The sequence below is a fragment of the Uloborus diversus genome, chromosome 8 (genome assembly GCF_026930045.1).
Source record: "Uloborus diversus isolate 005 chromosome 8, Udiv.v.3.1, whole genome shotgun sequence".
NCBI classification, from domain to species: Eukaryota; Metazoa; Arthropoda; class Arachnida; order Araneae; family Uloboridae; genus Uloborus; species Uloborus diversus.
In genome coordinates, this window is record NC_072738.1 from 5,824,348 (window position 1) to 5,848,035 (window position 23,688).

Sequence of the window (23,688 nt, forward strand, 5' to 3'; positions counted from 1 at the left end):
CCCCCCTATTTGCCGCCCCTGGCTAGTATATATATGTACACGTACAGTAAATTCTCAATTATCTGCAGAATAGAGTGGCATAGTAACTGCGAATAAACGAAAACCGCAGCTAACCAAAATAGGTAAAAAAAATACTAAGTGTATACAGTAGCTGAAAAATATTTTTAACAATCACTCATAAATTTTAATTATTATTAAGACCATTGCTACATTGCATCTACTTTCATTGAATATAACAAATATATATATATGTATAAAATCTAAAAGAAAACAATAACATAATCATAAATTTTTAAAACAAATTGAGAAGACCCGCAGATAATCCGACTGCCGTTAATAGGGAGTTTACTTATGAAGAAAATTGTTGCATGTTTTATCTCTTACAAATACATCATCCATTAAATTTCCCTGAAACTAAAATTTAAGAAATTTAAAAAAATAAAAATATCTCGATGAATAATTTAAAAACATACAAAAGTATAAAAAATATCACTTACGTTGCAATGTAAGAAAATCAGCGAAATTCCATATATGTTCACCTACAAAGAAACCTTTTTTCCTCAAAATATCAAAAGCTTTGTGATGATTCATCATAACTTCAGTTTGATAGTCTTCAGTGAAGATAAAAGGAGGGTCCTAAAGTGCAAACAGTTGTCAATGATTTTATAATTTTATGCATTACTTTATTACTTGTCAAAAATATGCATCTATTTTCATCGTTACTTAAAATTGATTCTAGTTTTTTAGCATCAGTACACAATTGTTTACATGTATAAAAACACAAATGAGTGTTTGTAAAGGCATGAATACCACAGAGAATTATTTACATTTTTATAGTTGTGACAGCTCAAGTATGAAATCCAACATTCTATTTTAGACCTATCATAAAAATTAAACATTGCATAGAAAGCCCCAGATTTCAAAATATTTTATCTTTAAAAAAAGTTCTTCACAACATAATTCTTCCGCCAAAGCTAAAATATTACCAACTGTAAACCTTAAAAGATACATGTCACAGACAAAATTACATTTTGTATTATTCTTTAGTCAGATTAACTAATTTAGTAAAGTGTAATGCTTGTACTTGACAAAACTTTTTCCTTACGCATAACTTGAAAGATGTACCAAAAGCCAATATTTAAACATTTTTATATGTTTAAATTTCTTTAACATAACAGAGATGGTTTGATTTTCTGATAGCAAGCCCAAGAAAATAATAAAAATATGCATACTGCGGGCCACATAAAATGCAATACTCTGAAGGGAGATTGCAAACCATGTGAAATTTACAACATGCATTTGCAGTGATGAAATGCACAAACTATTGACACTGCAGCACAGATTCACATAACGGGCAACCATAGAACCACACACAAGCACTATATGAGGGCAGAGCAGATTGACGATTTGAAGTATAGCGGTTTAGTTAATTTCATTATTTTAACTTTTATAAATTTGAGCCACAGAGCAAATTATACAATACTAATTAAGTACTGTAAAAGGAAAAAAAATCAAAAAAATAAATAAAATATCAAAATATCTTCATACCAAGTATATTGACAAATCTTACAAAATTTCAAAGATCGAATTACCATGTGTAGACCTGCTATCGTATCAGCTCCATATTCAGACATCATGATTGGCTTTTTGTATACGTCATGAGCTTTGGTCATATAATTTACAAGCAAGGGAAATATCACATCAATAGCGCCAACATCACTGTACCACGAGTAGTAATGATTTAACATGACAAAATCCAAGTGTTTCCCCTGAAATAAAATTTGTTTCATATAAGTGTCATTCTCCAGATAATGTAACTTTTGAAGGCAAATATTTTTCAATTTCAAAAAGTTTTGTTTTCTTTTTTTTCATTATTACATGAAAGTGTTATCTACTAGAAGTAACCATAAACAATGGCGCAGCTAAGTTCCAATTATTTTACTCAAATTTAAAAAAAAATGCTGTTTTCACAGAACTTTAAAAAAAAAAAAAGAAAAAAACTTTTAATGTGTAAAAATCGAGGCCAATTTAATATCAAAGTAGTAATATTGTTAATTGTGCAAACAATAAGCTATTTTAATGATTAGTGGGAATCTAGTATTAAACCCTTTCAGTTAAGTAAGGCTTAATTAGTAGTTATCCCTTTAATTCAAATGTGTGTTAAAAATAGTATTTAGTAATTTTGAGAATATACTGGCAATTTATAATATTGGTAGAATGCCTAAGATTGATGTATTTTCCCTCCATTATTTATTTTCACCTCAGAAATAATGACACTGATAAGGTCTGTCACAGAGGTGAGATTCACGGAGGTGAGGAATTTTCCATTAATATAGGCCTAACGCGCAAAGGATACAATTTTCAGGGAATTTTTTTTTCTTCGTTGCTACAATCTGCACATGTTAAGCACATAAAAACATGTTCACTTCTTTTTTTACATTAATTTACATTCCTGAAATTCAAGTTCACGGAGGTGAGAAGTCACAATAAACACACTTAGTTTTTAAAACAAAATCTATCTTCTTGTTTTCCGACAAAAATCTCACAACTTCTTTATGACTGAAAATAAACAAGGATTGTATCATAGAAAATATAATTTGATGTCATTACTGCCCATGTGTTAATGAGGAATGGCATTTTGTGTTTAGGTATCGGAGGTGAGAATTTATTGTATGACATGATTCCTTATACTACTAAAACGAACTAAAAACAGAAAACAAAAAATTGAATATACTTAAAAAATTAGTATTTGAGACACTTGTGAAAGGAATAATAAATAAATAAATATATACTTCTAATTAAACATGTAATTAAGCAACATAAACAGTCACGTGTGTGACATGCCATGAAGGTAAGAATTCACATGTTGTGAACCAAAAATATGTTAAAATAAAAATATTATTAAAAAATTGGGAGTTGGCAGGTTTAAATAGATATATTTTTGATGAAATTGGAAAGCATTGTTAAATGAATTGTTCCTTAAGTTTTTACTGTAAAAGGCGTGTGACAGAAAAGTTACACTTTTTGAAGAATGACCCATAACATAAGGCAATAACTTATCACTTTATACACATCAACATATAAGTATGTAAGATATTTTGACCAGCTTTCCATTAGTCATATTAATTTTAGTACAATCAGAAATCAAGTATTGCAGTAGCAATATGTTAAGCATTTGCTTTTTTAAAACACACATAATTATCATACCATTTCATTTTTACAAACTAAACAATGTATCTTTCAATCAAGTACATATGGTCACTCTTTTAAAATGAATTTTTATTCAATTTGAATTTTTATTCATTTTTGTCCATAAATATTTTCCCCACATGAGCGACTTTAGGGGGGAGGGAAGAGGGGGCAACTGCTCCCTTACTTCCAAAAGTTAAGGGGGCATTGCCCCTTCATTTTTCAGAGTTAAAAAGTAAGGATCGTTTGAAAATGATATTTTATGAGGTGATCTGATTTAAGTTACGAAGATAAAAACTTAAAATCCCAAATAAATGGACTGATATCATGTTATTTTGTAAGAATGGAACTTATAATAGGGAAGGAGGAAGTCTACAATGACCATCAGTCTCGATTTTTAAGGTCGTGTTTCAAATTTTTAGAGGTTATTTAAGCAGTAATGTTAAAATCCAATAATATAAAAAAAAGCAGCTGCAGAAGCATTGCTCGCCTAACCCCACATTTTTTGACCTCTCACATTTTTGGTGCACCAGCCGCCTATGCTTTTCTACATGCATTGAGAGTAAGAGAAATTGAAATTGGGGGCAATTTTTGCATTGAATTGAGAGCACTGATGGCAAAATATCATAGTGATCAAATTTATAATATTTTTCATGCTGTCATAATTACCTAGTGTGGGCAACAATGCAAGTGCTGTTGCTACTTAAGCATGCAACATCTGGATTATACATACTTAAAAGTTTGGTGAACAAAAGTGTCACAAAAGCTTAATTTCATACCCCTAGCCAGCTGTTCACAATAATATTAAGTAATAAAACAAGTGATTATGTCAATGATTTTTATTTCTATATAAAAATCATTGTAAAGTTCTACATGAAATGCCTTCAATAATGATGATCTGTTATTCGACCATATGGGGCATATTGTGTTTTCCATGCATGTGATGAGGAGGAGGGAGGGTCGTTTGGAGATATATTTTCTATGAATTCAGTGGAAATTCAATAAAGCGTGTAAGAAATACTCCCCCCCCCCAAAAAAAAAGTTAACTTTTAATGACAAGGAACAACATTTATTTATGGGGCAGGCGTTAGAATAATATAGCAATCATTATTTTTATGCAAGAAAAAGCTTCAAAAGATACTAAACTCTAGAACACACTTACCACTTTGTCTGAGTTGTAATCTGCATTTATTGCAGCAGTTACAGGACGAGTCTGGTCCAAAGTCTTCACAAGATCAACTAACTTTCTTTAGAATAAATATTAAAAAAATAATAATAATCAATTTAAAAAAAAACATTTAATGTGAGAGATAAGTGCAATTATACCTGTGTAAATTAGTAAAACAGAAAGTTGTTTGGCACGTTTTTTCAAACAATATTACAAGTTGCATATCATTACATATAAATAGGCTAAAACTTTAAATAGTGTAAGTAAGGTGAACAATGAAATTGCTTGTTTTTAATTTGTTAATAAAATAGAAAAACATCTTTTTGTGCCCATCTCAGTTTTCGTGACCGAGGACTTTGGGGTACAAAGTACATGTTCTGGTTATGTGGTCAACTGAATGCAGAACCACCAGGTTTTAGATAATGCATTTGAATTGAAGAATGTATAGAGGTTCTACTAAAACTATTAACAGCTGTCTTGAGTACCTTCTTCTAATAGTTTTAGTGTACTGGTAAATATTTTCAATGCCCAAGAAGATGAGCAAATGATGGTATTAATCTTAGTAAACAAGAAAATATATTAGCATTTCAGAAACTAATAATATTACATTTTTAAATGCAAAATACCTTTTCCACAATATTTCTGTAGTTAATTATAGCAGCAGTAAAATTTTTTCAAAATATTGGTGTTTTAGTAAAAATTCCACTTTTTCCATACTAAATTAGAATCTTTAAGTGCTTAATCTTTGCGATTGAAATTCACCTGATCCTCCCCCCCCCTTGATTCTATAGTACCATTTGGAACAAGGGCAAACTTGTAGAGAATACAACTTCCGAACTTTTTATTATGGACCATTGTAATTTTTATCAACGTACAGCAGAGCCCCATTATTCACACCCTGTTAATCCAACATTTCCGTTAATCTGAGCAAATTTTATTTTGGAAAACTATTTATGAAAAAAGTTAAGTATATTAAACACAAAAAGAATTTTTCAGCATGCATAAATTCGTACACATTGAAGAAAGTAATACAATAATTTCAAGATCACATTCTGATTTAAGGAAGACATTTAAAAAGAAAAAATCCTTTGGGTTAAAGAAATTTGTCATATTTTTTTGACGAACTGATATTATTCTTGAGGAGAGAGCAATATTATGACCATTGTCTTCTAAACATAATGTCTGCTGATGTCATATTTTTACCTTGCGCTATATATCTCAATGCCACATTTCTAGAACATTTGCAGTATTAGAATATTCTCTGACAACCACTTAGTTACAGTGTATTCAGCTTTGTCTTTCAGCTTAGCCTGGGTAAAATCTGAGTCAAATTTAGTAAAATCTGATGAAAAAGGGTAGCATAACACATCCTCTTTCCAAACCCAGTCATAGTAGAATCAAGTACTTATAACTCCTTCATTCAGAGAAGGACAATTTAAGTTTCATTGCATATTCTAATTCATGAGAATCGCAAAATAACATCATTGTACTGTACAGGGATTTATACTCATATTAGATTTTGTTATAGTGAGGTTTTACTGTAAATACATGAATATATAATATATATGTATAAATATATATGCATAAAGTCAACTGTTTAAGCTACCTACCCAAAATACTTATCTGCCTGGGACTTTGATGATTGTGGTTCATTAGCAATTGACCATGCAACCACAGATGGGTGATTTTTGTCTCTCCTTATAAGTTCTTCTATTACTTCTTTGTGTTGTTGCAGCAATTCTGAATTAAAATTCCTGAAAAAAGAAAAATATTATATTTTTTAAATCATAAATTAGCAGAGCATAAAATTAAAACTCCTGATATTTTTGGATCAAAACTTAATTGCACAGTTTAGCTGCCCTGTGAGTAATAAATTTTTGATTACAATGTTTAATTTTTGTTTTGGAGAAAAATACATACAAATAAAAAAGTAAAGGATTGCGCATAAAGAAATCTGTGCAAGGTTTTTACTCGGTCCTGCATAGAAATATTTGCATAACTATTCCCTCTCTTTTAATCATTTCTTAACCAATAAAAATAAAAAACAATATTTGTCTGAAAGAAAGAATCAGAATTCTGTTTCTTCTTGTATTGTATGTTTAAGTGCTAACATTGAAGTGGTTCAAGTTCCTTTCAATATATAGGTGTATTTATTTTTTTCTTTCTTTTCTAATTAAACAAGGAAAATGTTATAAGCAGTTTTAAAAAAGTAAAACTCAATTTTAAAATGGATATTTATCCTTTGTGAGAGTTCAGTTTTAATTAGTGTGAAATTCAGGCTATAGTCGGTTCAAACATTTTACGTATAGTTGGTTCCTAATCACAGCATCACAACAGTGCTAGTTTAGGTTTGCTCAACTGTAGTTTGTTTTCACAAAAATTTTTGGAATTTTACCATGCTTGGGAGTTTCTGGTCTGGATTATTTTCAAGGAGTGAATCTGAGAGACTTCAGTGAGAATACCACCATCCTACACTAAATTTTAGCCCTGTATTTACATAAGATGCATTTCATTATTTTCGTTTGCTCACTTGAAATAAGCAATGATAACCATAAGAGTTTGAAATTTTCTTCATATTGTAGAAGAAATCTTACTTTAATCCAACAGCTGGGCATTCATCTATAACAACTATTCCTTGAGCATCTGCTTGATCCATTATTTCTTCAGCATAAGGGTAATGAGACGTACGAAATGAATTGGCACCAATCCACTTAATTAAATTAAAGTCTTTTATGATGAGTGGAAAATCTAATCCTTTTCCTCTAATCTGCATAAAATGAATTTTTAAATAAATATTTTTTCAGCAATAATTTAAAATAGAAAAATCAATGCACTATGTTAATATATGGATAAAGCTGTATGGATAGAAAATTCCATTCTTCATGTAATTGTAAAATTTTGCAATTGGAAGGTAAAGAATTTAACTGTTTACTACATAAAGATACGTGCAATAAATACATAAATAAATAAAATAAATAAATAATATGCAACAAAAATGAAAAGAATGACAATTATTTTGCAGCCTGCTATAAGATAATCCAAGAACAATTCCTTCAACAAAATAATAATTTTCGAATTCAACAAAAATAATGAAATATACATAAATTCAATTTTCCAATACAATATATGAAATAACTGCAAAACAACGAAAATATTCTACTCTTTTTCCTAAAGCAAAAGATAAGCTTAAGAATTTTTTATTTAATTCTATCATTTGAACATTCTATTTATTCAATACTTACATTTGAATCCTCATGCTTTCCAAAACCCATAAAATAGAAAGGTTTTCCATTAATAAGGAATTCATTCTGGGTAACTTTTACAGTTCTTATTCCAAAAGGCTGCTGATAAACATCTCTAATACTGTCAAAATTTACTTCCACCTAAAAGCAATGAAAAAGAAAGCTTTACAAAATTATTTTGAGCAAAGGAAATGTTTATGTTTACACTGAACATAAACTAAGGGAAAAAAAGTTCTTACTGTAACCAGTGGCGGATACAATGGGAGGGTCATGGGGGTCATACCCAATGACCCCCAGCATGACCCCTTAAGCCACTGGCAATAGGATTCGTCCACATTGTGTTCAAACACTTTATAAATAAAATGTAAACAATTTCAGTAGCCTTTTCAATTAATTAGTTATTTTTGAAAATAAATATCTGGAATACAACTTCTTTTCATTGTTTATGAAATTAATTTGTAACGTTTATTCCCTATTAGGTGCCTTATTCCTGGCCGATTAGATGCTTTTTTCTGACACCTAATCACAGAGTCCAATTTCCCAACAGGCTGAGTAGGCAGCTGCCGAAAGCGGCAAAACTTTTGGGGGCGGCAAACTTTGCTCCAATCTCAACAATCTCAATTTTTAAATTATTATTCCTGAAAATAAAACGTCAGTTCTTTTTAAATTTTTTCCCAAAACAGCAACATAACTGATCTTAACTTATCAGCCGACTTGACTGTAATTGTCGAAACCAAAGAAAATGCGGTGTGACGGATTTCCAGTAACGGGCAATAAGTTTCATTTCTAGCTTGCAGCAGGGACGGAGTACATCCCCGATAGAAAACTTACCCTTTGATCTATACCTTCGATGAAATTCTATCCCTTAACTCAAAGAAGATCCTTAGCCTCGGGTAAAACAGACACAACATCTGGTTTCTCTTAAAAAGACTATGTACAGCCAGATTTGCAGCACTGGAAGGCAACTGCAAGGGCTGAGTGACCATTATCTCCTTCTGCGTTTTTAAAAAGAGCATTTTACTCCTCCTATCCTTAGGAAAGTTCATCACAAAACATTACTTGAATGTTTTAAGAATTGGTAAGTAATTTGGTAAGTTAGTTAAAACCTACTCCATTTGGAAAAGCTTAAATACTGTTTTGTCCATTTATTTGTAGAACGAATCAAAATATTTTTTAAATTTTTAGTATGTATTGTTTATTGTTTATATACTGCAGGTGACTTTTCAAACGCCACAATTTATTAGTTTTAATACTGTAGACCCTTGTTTTAGGCGGGGGCTACATTCTACGGAAATGCCGTGTAAATCGAAACTGTGTAAATTGAGACCTAATACTAGTGTTAAAATAGGGGTTTTGTTCTGTATATAACAAAGTACTTTATTCTAGTGATGACTAATTGTATAATAAGTTGAATGTGTACTTATATCGACTTTTATGCACAACATGCGTAAAGAAAATGTAAATTAATTTCATGCTTTGTTTATAAAGAGGAGCTGGCTATGAAAGTCTTTTGGCATTCATTAAGAATTTTTCTCTAATTTCATTGCAGAGCATTAACGCATCCATGATCACATGCGTCATTTCCATGACAGAATCTTCCTCCACTAACAGATCAGAAAGATCATTTCTATTGTCTAGGAATGGCTCAAAATTTTCAATGTGAAAGTTTTTGGTTGTGCGTCACCGACGTCAGTATCCTCGTTGGTTTTGGCCTACTTTGTCACTCCTAAAAACTCTTCTTCCAGTAAGTTCTGAACTGTGTGAGTTTAGTAACTTTACTACTGGAAAGAGCTTTGGAACTAATCGAATAAAATGTCTTCAGTGGCCCAAGCTCGATTATTAGCACGCCAAAATGCAGTTTATTACCTGTAATCAGCAATCTTTAGGAGTTTGGATTTTGAAAGTTGGGGAAATTTTAGCTGTTTGCATTGCCGCATCCACCAAACTCATCTGCGTAAAATAAAATTAAGGTGTCAAATCTTAAGCAGCATATAATCAAAACCATGTATAATCCAGGGTTCGTACGCTCCTTCAAAACTCCTCCAATACTCCTTCATTTAGGAAATTTTTTTGAAGGGCCCTTCAAACTCCTTCATTTTGGTTTGAACTCCTTCAAAACTCTTACTTTCTTAGTTCAAGACTACATAATCTTCCTCTATGACAGTAGCTTGAAATACTTCGGTTGACAACTTAACTTTGTCACAAGAGCGAAAAGGGCGATTTTAATGTAGTAATTTTGTTTTTTCCATAATTTCCATTATTTTTTCCATAAATATGTGATTTGCAAATTGATCATAGAAGAGATAAAAGTAGAAGGTTAAAATATTATTATTAGATGACTAGGACATTTCATAAATGAAGTATACCATGCTTAAATGGTGTTTGGCTATTTTTTCAAGTTTTATGATTATTGCTTTTCCCTCCACCCACTCTCAGCTGCAAAAGTCAGTTTGTCTAATTATTATTAAAATATTTAAAAATACATAAGCAGATGTACTATATTAAGTGATTGTGTTAAAAAAACAATTGTTTAGCAAATCACAGTTATGATATTGTAAAATGAGTCATCCACAAGTGATGTCATGCCTTGAGGGCAGACGGGTTCGTGAAAAGGCGACAAGAAGAAGAGAGTGGGTGACAAAAAGAAACATCACGCAGTTATCATAACAATATTCTTTTAAAAAATATGACATGTGACCAGAGGAGGAGTAAGATAAAGTGTTACACTTTGTGACAAAGAGGAAGGGGGTCAAACATGTTGAAAAAAAAGTGCAACATCATTTAAGGACAGCCCATTAGTACTCCTTCAAAATCTCATTTTACTCCTTCAAAACTCCTCCAAAACTCCTTCATTTTATTTCTGAAACTGAGTACGAACCCTGAAATCGAAACAGCATAAAACAAGGGTCTACTGTATACACATTTGAATATTGAAAAAAAATAAGTGCAAGTAAACCAAATGATTTTGAAATTAGGGGGTTTTTTCTTGCTCAGTTAATTTTGCTCGATTACATTGCAAACAAAAAATGAACTAATTCTGTTTTTGCTAATTTAAATGCCGTTGTCAATGTCTTATGAAAATGTTTAAAATCAAATGCAAAATTTCAGTCACACAAATACTAAAAGGCAGAATATAATTGTAATAAATAGTTTTTGAATTCATCATGCTTTGGAAATGAACTAAAAAGAATAAAAAAAACTCTTTAAACCTCTTGCGCAGATTTAAAGCCCCTTAGAGATTTAACATGCCTTACAGATTGCCTGAAAAGTTTGTGATTGCGAATTTTAATAACAATCAAAATACTTGCAATATTTAAAAGGAAAAACATGGGGTGCATGCACGACATGACTATGAGAAGTATAAAGAGTAGATACATATACATATTTTCATGAAAATAAAGCTGTCGCAGATTTCGCGTTTTGAATATTTTGTGAAGTATTTAAATTGACCTTGGATAAATCACGTAAGTGGAGGGAGGTGGCAGATTTCAAAACTACTTAGGGGTGGCATGAAGCTAAATTCGGCCCTGCTCAATCAGTTTCAGTAGTGTTTCGTACCTAATACTGTAGGTTCGTTCATGAGGGTGGGGAGTTCACTTTTGAGCATGACTCCCCTAAAATGGAAGTCTATATTTGCCCTGACTGTAACAACAACTCGTCACTAAAAGCATTTAAATGAGCTAAAATTTGGATGAATTCACCTATGTTCTTGATGGAACAGAAAGATATTTTGAAATTTGGTGATGGCCCTACATATTAGATCAATATCTTTGGAATCTATTGATGTTTTAACTCAATGGTATTGCAAAACATGAATATCCAGCCTTTAAATGAGGTTTTTAATATAAAATAAATTGTTATTCAGTATATCATCAAAGTCGATTCAACATCAAATTATATGTTATTATGACAGTAGCACGATATAAGAGATTGACTCCAAGAATGGTTTAGCTCATTAATGTGATAAGTGAGTTAAGCAAAAATGGCATGTGAATTGGAAAATAATAAGTTAACCAGTTATAAAAAATCACTACACTGCTTTTTTTTAATTTTTAATGTACACAATTTCAGAATTATTGAATAAAAAATATGGACTTTTATAAAATACATAATTTTAAATTGCTACTGAAAAACGAGCAATGTTTCATTTATCACAACTTTGATCATCAGATTTGATGCAAAGAGAATTTTAAATCGGAAAAGAAATAAGGATAGAAAAAAAAGCTAGTAAGATATTCAATGGTTCAATATAGCTTCAATTCCTGAGAATCCTAATTTATTGTTCTGAGCCTTGTCCAGGCTAAGAGCAATTTCTCAGCTTGGACAAGGCTAAGAAATTGTTCTTAGCCTGGATATAGGGACCGGATCTAGAACTTAAACAATTTCTAGATACATTTTTAACAAGAAAAAAAGCAAGCTAACCAAACTTAAATATTTTCATAAAGAATAATAAAGACCATTTTCATACTTGTAACTTATGCAGGTACCCAGGATCACTGTGCATTCCATAGGGCCACCAAATATTGGCATTTTCAATGCTAATAACATCTGAACATCTGTTTGATAGTGATATGTTTCTATCGTATTTGTCCAAAATGCTAACTACACATTGAGGTTTCCCTTTCAAATTTAAATTATTTGCAACAGATACAGAGTAGTTCACAAATCCTGTGGAAATTTAAAAAGAAAAGTATATATTGATTGGGTAAACAAGTTTTAAAATCAGACTGACATGAAGTGAAATTAATATTAGTATGAAAAAAAAATTAATGATAAGTAAATTTTGGTACAAATGAGCTTCCTTCGGTTTAACAGTACACTTAACACCAATTTCAAGTACAAAAATGCAGTTACTTTATTATTATCATTATTTTAAAATTGTACAAGAAGTAAATGTACAAAATTCAAACGTAAGGCCACAAGCAGAGATGGCAATTCAAAAGAGCTAAGCTAAATGATACCCTGTTGATAATTTGAAGCATAAAGCCGAAAGAAGAGAAACAAACATTTCGCAAAACATTTCAACAAATTTCGAAGAAAGTTGTATCTAGGTTTGCATTGATATCGTCAAGTACAACGTTTAAAAAAATAAATAAAATGTAATATACAGTGTAACCTTGATTTAACGATTGTCAAGGGACTGGAAAAAATTATCATTAAATCAAGATTTCGCTAAATCAAGGAGCATAGACATTCAATGCAGTCAAATCTGGGCCAGTGAAATGTACATTTCAAGTATATGAATATTTTATCTGGTCTCTATGAACATTGTATGTGCATTTACTTTAAAAAGATAAAGTTTTATACAAGAACTTATTAAAAAGAGTTGAGTATTAATACATAAATGTATATTTTTGAGCAAACACTTGTTTTTAAGCTGAAAAGTATTCAAGAACATTCAGGAAAGATATCCAAGGAACTACTTATTTGAGTTCATTTTTGTTTGAATCAAGAAGTTCTTCAAGGTTCTAAACACATAATTAATTTGAATGAAGATTTCTGCTTCAAATATTAGATTTATTTTTATAAATAAAATTCTTTATCTTGATTTTTTACAAGCAAATTCCATACAGCTATTACAGCACTTAGAGACTACAGTTTCAGCTTGTTAATGATCATCAGTCTGGAATAGCAATAGCAGAGTAGGATGCAATAACACTATCATTAAACTGAGATTATCTTCAAACTGGTTGTTAAATTTAAATGTAACATTACATTGAGAGGAGGTACCATTTGGTGGTTTACTGCCCGCAGTTCTGTTACGGCTATTCCAGACTGATGATCCCAAACAATGGTAAAATTGCCGTCTCTGGATGCAGATGCAAACAGGTCGGACAAGAGGCAATGTCAGCCTAGTCCGAAACTAAGGTCCCAAGCCATGGGGGAAGGGGGGGGGGGGCAACACTGACATAAACAAAGAAAAGAAGGAAAGGAAGAAAAAAAGAAAGAAAGGATGAAAGATAAAGGAAGAAAAACTGAATATGAGAAAACGTAAAGATTAAGTTAAATTTACTCTTTTGATATTTACTGTTGTAACACTTAAAATAGAGTTAATTGTTTTCTAGTAAGGTATTTTGTCTCCCCCCCCCTTTCTTTTCTTCTTTTCCCCCTTTCTTTGATTTTTTTTTCTGTTTTTGGGGGACGGGAGAAACCCGGTGACATAACTGACTAAGGGCCCGCCTTGGTTCTCTTCTGGTATTTGCTTGCAGTTCTGGCTAAACCCTGTCGATGGGACAGTAACTTTTAGTTTATAACATGATTTTTATTGTTTCATCAATCTATATGTAATTCTCACGAATAGCTGCAACATACCTGTTCCATTTAGAATATCAGTAGTAACAATGATGTCATCAATGTGTACTTGAGGTATTGCATATAAAAACACAGATCGATGTATTCCAGCATAATTGAAAAAATCAAAGTTGGTACCTTGTACAAAATACCCAGGAGGGTATGGCCTTAAAAATATGAGAAATGAGTCAAAATTCAATATTGTCTGTCTTAAAGCACTTGAAAATCAACAGCAATGAATACAAATGCATAGAAAAATATACAGTAAATATATCTTTAAAACTCACATTTAAATTCCAAAACACTGAAATTGGTTATTAGTAGGTATCTTACTGAAAGTGTTAAACTATTAAGCGAGACTGGAAAATATTGTCATTTTTTTCAAACAAATTAATTTTTGAAAGATTTTATTTTTGATGAAGGATACATAATTACCATCGTTATCAACAACTTTTTTGGCGTGTTGTGCGGGATTGGTTTTTGAGCAAAATATCTGGAGATATCATTTTGGAATATAGAACAAATTTTCAAGTTTTTTTGTCACATATAGATAGGAATAAAGGGAAATCAGATGATGCAATGTCAGGTGAGTATGGTGGGTGGAGCAGACCACTACAGCTCTTAAATTTTTTAAAGGGTTCTTGTGCAATGTGGGCTTGCAATATCATGTTTCAGGATCACATCTTTTCTGTTAATAATAGTGAAAATATTCTCTCCACTAATTCTACATTTGATTTCCTTTTCTTTCAATAGTTTAAAACACTTTCTATGAAAAAGAAACTTGAAAATTTGGCTTGTTTCCAAGATGCCATTTCCAAATATTTTGCTCCAAAAATGAATTGAGTTTATCTATTGGGGATTGAAAAATTCGCACTATGCTACTTGAAGGTGGCAAAAAGCTAATGGTAATGAGGGTCATTTTATCATTGATTGAAAATAAAGATTTAAAAAAATGTTATTAAAAAAAATATATTTAAAAAACATGACAATTATTTCCAGTCCCCTTAGTACTTATTACATTTGAAAAAGTCCTACTGCTATTATCTAAAACATTTTCTAACCTATAGTTGGGTCAAATATAACCTGGCAGCATTTATATGGTATGATTAGAAAATGCATAACCTTCACAATGCTGCCAGGCTACGTTTGCCCCAACTATAAATTATTCAAAACCAAGATTTTGCATAAACCTTACGGTGCAGTTTTGTTTTAATCCGTCTTATTACACTTCATTTATTAGCATTTCCTGGAGGCTATTTTGTAAATTTATTGCAAGAATCAGGGGTGCCGACGAGGGAGGGGGGTTATGGCTCAAGTAGCGCCATCAAAGCTTTAAGGGGGGGGGGGAATTTTTTATTTTTTCAAAAATTTATTTACTTAACTTTATTTATTGATTTATATTGAATTTAAATTATTTTATTTTGTTTATATTTCATTTCATTTATTTATTTAGTTTGTGTGTGTGTGTGTGTGTGTGTGTCTGTGTCATTGGCACAGAATAAAACTTTTCTAATAAAATAATAATAATAATTTAAAAATAAATAAATAAAAATATTTAAAAAAATATAAATACAATAAAAAAGGGAGCTAAAAAATAAAAAGGGAAAAAGGGTTGAGAAAATAGGGGGGGGGGATTTTCACCATTGAACTTGGGGCGGATGGGCACCCCTTGCAAGAATGATAGTTTAAGAAACATTATTCACAACAAAATTAATTAAAACCTAAAGAAGGAAGAACAATCATGCTTTAACGCTGTTGTGAAACGAATTGGAAAAGAACTTTGAACTGTTTTCTATTTTTAATTATTCAATTCTTTATTTATTGTGATTTATGCAAATTTTGTTGTAATTCAATTTGGTTGGCAGGTGGCGCCAGATAAAATAATACCTTGTGTTGACAGGTCGTCGGCTGTGTTTTTGGCGGGCACAAATAAAGTGTGTCTCTAGACATTTTGATTTAGTTCTTGTATCTATGTGTTCTATATCATGTTTCAGAATATGGTCAGGGTGCAAGTGAGGAGTCTCCTAACAAATGCTTTCAGTACTACAAATGTTATTAAACATTGCAAGTCTGTGAAGGCTTCTATAGGAATGTCTCTGTTATGCATGTTATGGGGGATAAAAATGGCAATTATTAAGACATTATTGAATTAAGTAAAATATCAGCAAGATATATGTGTGTGTTCATTATTAAATGCAAAAAGATAAGAAATACAAACCCATCTTTTGCATGTTTGAATGTTTTACTTCCCTGAGGTATGGTTTTATCAGAAAGGGTATTATTCAGAGCAACAGTGACTCGATTAGGTCCAAAGTAATTAAGGTGACTGGTAGCATCAGCTTCAAAAGGCAAATGTCCTCCAGTGTGATTCATGAGAAAGTTTCCATTGAGATACTAAAATTAATAAAACACATTTGACACATTTTTCTTTAGAAAATGTTATTTATTTATTATTATTGTTTTGTTTGTTTTTTCGAATAAGCATACTAGTGCAGGCAAATGCAAATTTTGTCATGTTTAATACACAAATTAATGGGGGAAAAAACCCTCCATTTTACTGCTAAATCAAACTAAAATTATGAAAATTCTTATTGAATTCAGCATTTCAACCACACAAACAAACAATTGAAAAAACTCAAACTCATTAATTAAAGTTTAAAAAATATATTTTGATTTTTTCTGCATAGAACTATAGCAATAGCAATTTTTTTTCTAAATGTTATTTCATATGAAAAAAATATTATTTTTCTAAAATCCGCTTTTTTAAACATAAAAAATAATTCTTATTCAATTTAATTACATAACTTAGATTTAAAAAAAGGAATAAAAACATAAGAATAACTTTGCTTGTTTTAAATTTATAAAATACCATTTGTGTTTTGCATAAAACACTGATGATTAGAATTTAAGACATAAATGGCTTTAATATTTTAAAATGTTTCCTCGCAACTTTTTTACCATGGTATTTTAGAGTATGTTTATTCACTTTTTAGAATATGTATGCATGTTTATCTTTTACTTAGTCTTACAACTAAGAAGCCTTAATTTTAATATCAACTGAACTTTTATTCTATATGGATGGAATAAAACTTTGACAATAGCTCCAACAATATTTATAAAGATTTGTGCATCATTCAATCAGCAACAACATCAAAAAGTACAAAGATAAGGATTAAAACAAAATAAAAATAATAAATCAATTAAAACTTATAAGCACTGAAAAATATTTTCTCTATCTATATTTTTCTTTTCCAAAAACAAAAAGTGCAGGCATACTCGACGTTAAATCCCGGTTATCACAAATTTGCCATTTCAACTGCGCTTGCGCGCGGACTTAGCTGATTTCAAAACTCTTGCTCAAACTAACTTAAAACATTTTAAATTTGTTAATAAATATGAGATGACAACAGATAAAAATTATAAATTACAAAGCTTTCTTTGATTTAGTTTTTACGCCTCGGTAAAGACTGAGTTTTGAGTCTTAATTATTAATGGGTTCGAAGTCTGATTTTTCTATCAAACAAAGGCTCTTTTCAGAGCCTAATTTTTACCGTCAAAAGAGCGTACTCGAATTGCAGCATCACTTCTAATACAAGGCCGAACCCTCAACCTAAATACAAATGTAGAAAACTGAGCTGTTTACGCCTAGTGTAAAATATCCGCAAAAGACGGATATCTGTACTCATATTCCAATCATTTTTTAAGTACATATCGTGTTTTACGTTTACGTTAAATAAATATTTCCAAACCAGTAAATATTGAAGTGTCATTTTTCTCTTTTCTTTATAAAGATTATCAGTTATTCATATCCGTAGTTTCATATAATGTATCCCGAAATCGCTGTGAAAATATTCTAATTGCATTCATTAATTTGTTGGGACTCGAGCTCAGCCGAAATATAAACAAGCAACACGAAATCTCAAAACGGAAAGCCCAAAAAACGAAGTCCGTGCGCAAGCGCAGTTGAAATGGCAAATTTGTGATAACCGGGATTTAACGTCTAGTTGCAGGCATTCAATTCTGGAAAAAGAAAAAAAAAGGAAAAAGAAAAAAAAGGCGAATAGTCAAAAAAAAAAAAAAAAGGTGTTACATTAGTGTTTATAATGCACTAATGAGGATATATTGCTGTTCCATAAACAAATCATCAAACATTATATTCAACATTATAGGGTTATATTTCTTTTTCTTTCTTCATATATAATCATCAAAGAAAAGGAAGAAACAGTTAGAAAGCTATCATTACTTTGAATAGTTTTAAAGATTACTCTTGATCTTCATTGGGGGTTGATAAAATAACTAACACCAGCCTAGCTTGGCCCAAAATTGGCTGCTGGACCTCATCATTGTATTTGCCACTTGTTCCTTCTGTAACCTAACAATTTGTTACTTCAGATTTCACTCATATTATCTCTCTGCATTCATAGATAATTTACATTACAATCAACATACTCAGGTATGTCAGATAAAACTAATCCTGTTTAACACCATCAAGCACTACAAAGATATTGGATAAAAGAAAGTTCTTCCTTTTTTAGCTCATAGCTTTGATTTATTTTTAAACATTCTACAACATTTTTAACAAAAATTTCTTTTTTTTTAAATGTATAGTTAAAAAAATAAAAGCATAAAACAAAACACTTCATTAAAAATAAATAATAACTTACAACATTAGTAAAATAATGTGCACTTTCAAATCTAAGAATAACTCTAAAATTTTTTTGCCATCTCTGAGGAACATAAAAGACTTTTTCATACCAAGACCAACCAAGGTAATCACGAATAGTTTTATTTTGAGTTATGTCATTGAAGCTCGATGGCACTGGCATTGGTATTGTGTCACCCATCTAAAGAGAAAAAATAATAGTTATAGAATGACCATAAAAATCATTAAGGTATTTAAATTAAAGATAGAATAATCAACACGAAGCTTCCCAGTAAGCAAAATATCTTGCCTCAGTAATGCATAAAGGTTGACATGCAAGAAAAATCATCTTGCATTAATGCTGCCTCAATGTTGTTATGTTACTCCATTTATGCTGTCAGCAGGCTGCCACAATATTGACTGACAAGGTGTATGCAGCATAATATCAGGAAAATATCAAGGTAGGCTGCTTTTGTAATATTGCATACGTATTGATATGACAGGATAATATCAAGATGTTGTCATGACAGCATGAAATCAAGGTCTAGGCAAGATGATCTTGCTTTTGTAATTTTGCATACGTATTGATATGACAGGATAATATCAAGATGTTGTCATGACAGCATAAAATCAAGGTCTAGGCAAGATGATTTTGCTTTTGTAATATTGCATACGTATTGATATGACAGGAAAATGTCAGGATACATTGACATGACAGTATGAAATCAGCACGTTTGCAAGGTGTTTTATCTATTTATTTATTTGTATTATTTTCACTTTAAACTCAAGAATTAAATTTCATTCTTTAATTATTTCTGTTATTCTTCAAGATAGTTTTCTAGCCTAAGAATATTTCCTTAAAGCTGACATTTGATCGGAAATTCATATAAAGGTATTAATAGTACTCGCAATTTAATTTAAAAAATGAAAGTTTCTTCGTTTTGCGTAATACTTGACTTATTTTTTAAATTCATGCTTCTAATTGTATTATAAAGACATAAAATGCCTAGTTAGGAATAATTGCAGAAGTTTTTATAACACATTTAAGAGTAAAGAAATCAAAATAATAAATAAGTAAATAAATGCAATAAAGTACATTTCCAAATGGATGTCAGCATTGAAAATATCCCATGGACAAAACACATGAATTTATCTTAAAGAATAACATAAATAACCATTGAATGAAATTAATCTTACTCATGAGATTGAAGTGATAATACGAAATTCTGGATTTCATGTCCTTTGTTTCAAAGTCTAGGGACGAAAAAAGTTATTTTCGACCATTTCTAACATTGATCGCCGTCGTCTGCGATATGACTTGTTTAGTACTATATTAATAAACAAATGCAATTATCACTCATTCATAAGTTATTCCTAAAACAATACTATTCCACACTAATAACTAAGCAACCAACTTAACGAAGCCTAAAGAACGCAACGCCAACGCCACGTGCAGCTCCTCTGAACCGACTGAATCGTAGGATAAAGGAGGGAGATGTGACAGCCAGTGGCGTACCAAGACGGATGGGGGCCTGGGGCGCTACTCGAAATGAGGGGCCTATCCAGTATTCAAACTGAAGTTTCTCAAACTATGTGTACGTACCATATATTACAGTAATTACTTTAAGTGGTACATTTTTACATATTTCAGGTAGTGTTGGTTTGATTTCGGACACTATTGTAAATACCACAGTAAAACACATGGTTTTAAGTGAAATTAAGTAAATACTACATTTTTAATAAAATTGTGCTTTGTCAGAAAATATCAAAAACAGAAAAAAGTCTTAAAATTATATTGTATCTTAAAAATTTATTGCATCTGAACATCCAAGTATATATTTAAAAACGTATAAAAAAATTAAAGCAACTAATTCTAATCTAGTTGTATCGAAGCAGTGGCGGATACAGCCGGCGGGTAACCGGGCGTTTGACCGGTGGGCCGGTCAACTAACAGCGAAGACTTTCGGGCCTTTCTACTAACAGCAAAATGTAAATTTTGCGTGCATGTGTTTAGAATAAAGCAAATTCGCAAAACACACCTCAGCTCCTCTTTACGCATGGCCTAAAGCTTGTTTGTGGAGGGAGGTAGGGCCGTCACCAAGAGGTGGGGAGGGGGATTTCTGAAATGGGACTTCCCAGGGCCTGATTAACACACAGGCTGAATAGGCCTAGGCCTGGGGCCCCACGTTCCTAAGGGGCCCCAAATTTTTTAAAGAATTATGCATAGCATTGCAACGATATGAAAAATACATGTATTTTTTAAAAAATAAAAAATTATGACATATTAACTGGAAAAAAACTTCTTTAGAGGGGAATTTTTAATCATTCTGCCAGTAATGAATTTACTTGGTCACGATTATGAAGGGGCCCAAAGGGGATTCATAAATGCACATAAGTGATTTATACATAGTTGTGTGATTCGACAAAGAGGCCTCCAAAAGTGCATTTGTGCTTTAAAAATGTAAATCAAACACTGCAGTCTCCAGGGAGCCTCCAAATTAATGTGGGCCCAAGACCTCTTTTTTAGTTAGACGGATCCTGGGGCTGCCAATATATTTTTACTGGTATAATAAAAAATAAATGAATAAATTTAAAAAAAAAACAGGGAAACCTCAGCGGTTGAAAAAAGTTAAAATACTTTTGGTCTCTTTGACGCTTTTATTTATAAATGACAATTCAAAATTGCTATAAAATGCAACTTACAACAAGGGTCGACGTGAGGTCATGAGGCAATCTTAAAGTACCATTGAGGAGCATGAAATACTCTACATTATTAAGATTACCAAATCAAAGACCAAAGGCCGCCGAAATGTGAGTTTCAAACAATTTTGACGAAACATGAAGTATTCTGTACGCTGTACAAACTCACGGTTTCGGGTCCCTCAGTTTAAAAAGAAAATAAGTTGATAAAAACCAATGTCGAAAGAATTTCGGTGGTCCCCAGAACCTCCCCCCCCCCTAATATCATCAAAGATCGTATAAAATTTAAATTTTTGGGCTTCAATTTCTTCAATTGGGCTTCAATAACTTCGTAAGAGAGCAGCCGAATCCACTCCCACCATAACATGGAATTCCAGTTTCGAAAATTTGCTGGAGGAAAGTACTCGAACCTCTTCAATTTTTTTAAACATTCCCAAAGATGGTCTAAAATTGTGTTTTTAAAATAACATTATCAAATTAACATTATCAAAAATTTTCTGGGAAAGTGCCTCGTCCCCTCCTCTCTCTTGGCATCATCAATGAAGAACGTTTTAAATCTCGTTTTTAGTATTTCAATTTAGAAAATTTTCCGGGGTGAGTCTACTGAAAGCTTCTTTTCCTAACATCACTGAAGGTCAGCAAAAATTTCGCTTTTGGAACTTTTCGAGAAACTGCCGGTGCTCTAGTCTCTACCAAAAAAGGCTTTTAAGACTTCAATTTGAAAATTTTCTGGTGGATGGCATCGGAATCTATCTCGACTTAAAATCACCAAAAATCTTCTGAAACTGTGTTTTCAGAAGATAATTTAAAATTCTGTTTTTGGATTTCCACTTTCGAAAAACTGCAGCAGGAGAAACCCTGAACCTACACTTCCCTAACATCACCAAATATTGTCAAAAATTGAGTTTTTAAGACTACAATTTCAAAAAAATTTCCGGGGGAGAGACCTCCCGGACCCCCCTATTTCAGACTGAATGTTAATATTTCTATTAAGTTTATATTGCTAATACTTTAATGATTCCCAGAAGCCAGAAAGCTAAAGTCCACCCTCTCTCTTTGTATTGATACATGCGTTTAAAAAAAAATTAAGGGGCTGCCAAACTCGTACCCGACCCCTCCCACCAGGTTTTTGACCTCGCATCGAGTCTGGGGGTCGTTAGGGTATGGCAGTGTAAAAAAAGTAATGTTTATGACAGGGCCCAGTAATACATGTTTGTGTCGAGGGACCCATCACGTTCTAAGACGGCCCTAGTATTTCACCCATGAACATTGTTAGATCAGTTTCATAAAAACAGGGAAATTAAGTTACTTGTTATGACCGCAGAAAAGGACATACTAGCCAAGCAGTGTTATCATTACGGAAATATTCAATCAAGTTCCGGGCATTATAAAAATACTTAAAAATGGACAATTACAATCACAATTTCCCCCAAAATAAGGTTTAGCTAATACTGTACACCATTAAAGTGCAGAAGTGTTCCTATCTGTTGAATCTTGTTTAAACAAAACATATTTAGTTGTTAAGAATTATTTCCTCATATTTAAGTGATATCCCAATCGTTAAGTTTAATACCTGGGGCCGCTACATCTAATAATGCCAGGGCCGATTTTTTCAACCAATCCGCCACTGCATAGAAGTTGCAATTCTTCATTACAAAATTCAATTAGTACTCATGAATTGAAATATTTTTTAAAAATATTAGTAATTACATTTTACTGACCTTTTATGCATGTGTAGAAATGAGAGCATTTAAAATATAGAACCGATTTCTAAAGCGAAGAGCGTAATTTCCCCCAATTATCGGACAAAGCGATAAGAACTATTTCTTTCGCTTGGCCGCAGCTCATTTCTCCATAGTCAAGTAAGCTTGCAATCGAGTATAGAATGGATGGGAGGAGGTATTATGGAGTCAAGGTCAAAAGTCCCGAAGTATTGACCAATTAAATGACCAGTTTTATGCTGTCGAAAGGGGCATAGCAAAAAGGAAGTCCCCTTTGCTTGAGTCAGAAGGGGTCCGTCCGATTTGCTCTTAGAAGTTATAGCTTCGGGCAGAAGACGAAACTTAAAACCACAGAAGTGCAGCTGGTAAAAAGAAAAATATATCTGACTGATTCTTCCAACGCTACAAAGGAGAGACAACTGCTCATTTAGGAATGAATTTTCTTGGTTATATGTTTGAATTTGGTTTCAAAAAATAGTGTATGAATTAAGACTAGACCATCGTAGTCTTAATACACAAAACAAAACATAAAACAGATATTTTAGCTGTATACTGTAATGATCAAAAATTATAAACGTGCATCTGTTATGCATTCGTTTTTTTTTTTTTTAATAAATTGTTTGAAAAAAAAATGCATAAAACTTTGCTGAAAGCACTTAACGAAATAAAAGCAAACGATTTTTATAGGTTTGGTTAATTTAAAAATTTGGCGCCCCATTAAATTCGTGGCCCAAG

At 31.7% G+C, this 23,688-nt stretch overlaps 1 protein-coding gene across 1 annotated transcript in view; it reads right to left on the bottom strand.

The window, feature by feature from the left end:
* Positions 1-489: 489 nt before the first annotated feature.
* The window catches only part of LOC129227894 (beta-glucuronidase-like), a 34,266-nt gene continuing 11,067 nt past the window's right edge, over positions 490-23,688 (bottom strand). Inside the window, exons 2-11 of the mRNA XM_054862515.1 lie at positions 18,555-18,734; positions 16,109-16,284; positions 13,912-14,057; positions 12,068-12,267; positions 7,600-7,740; positions 6,952-7,124; positions 5,968-6,111; positions 4,352-4,436; positions 1,593-1,769; positions 490-636 (exon numbers count right to left, since the gene is read on the bottom strand). Of these exons, the coding sequence (XP_054718490.1) occupies positions 490-636; positions 1,593-1,769; positions 4,352-4,436; positions 5,968-6,111; positions 6,952-7,124; positions 7,600-7,740; positions 12,068-12,267; positions 13,912-14,057; positions 16,109-16,284; positions 18,555-18,734 (1,569 nt within the window). The remainder of the gene's footprint in view (positions 637-1,592; positions 1,770-4,351; positions 4,437-5,967; positions 6,112-6,951; positions 7,125-7,599; positions 7,741-12,067; positions 12,268-13,911; positions 14,058-16,108; positions 16,285-18,554; positions 18,735-23,688) is intronic.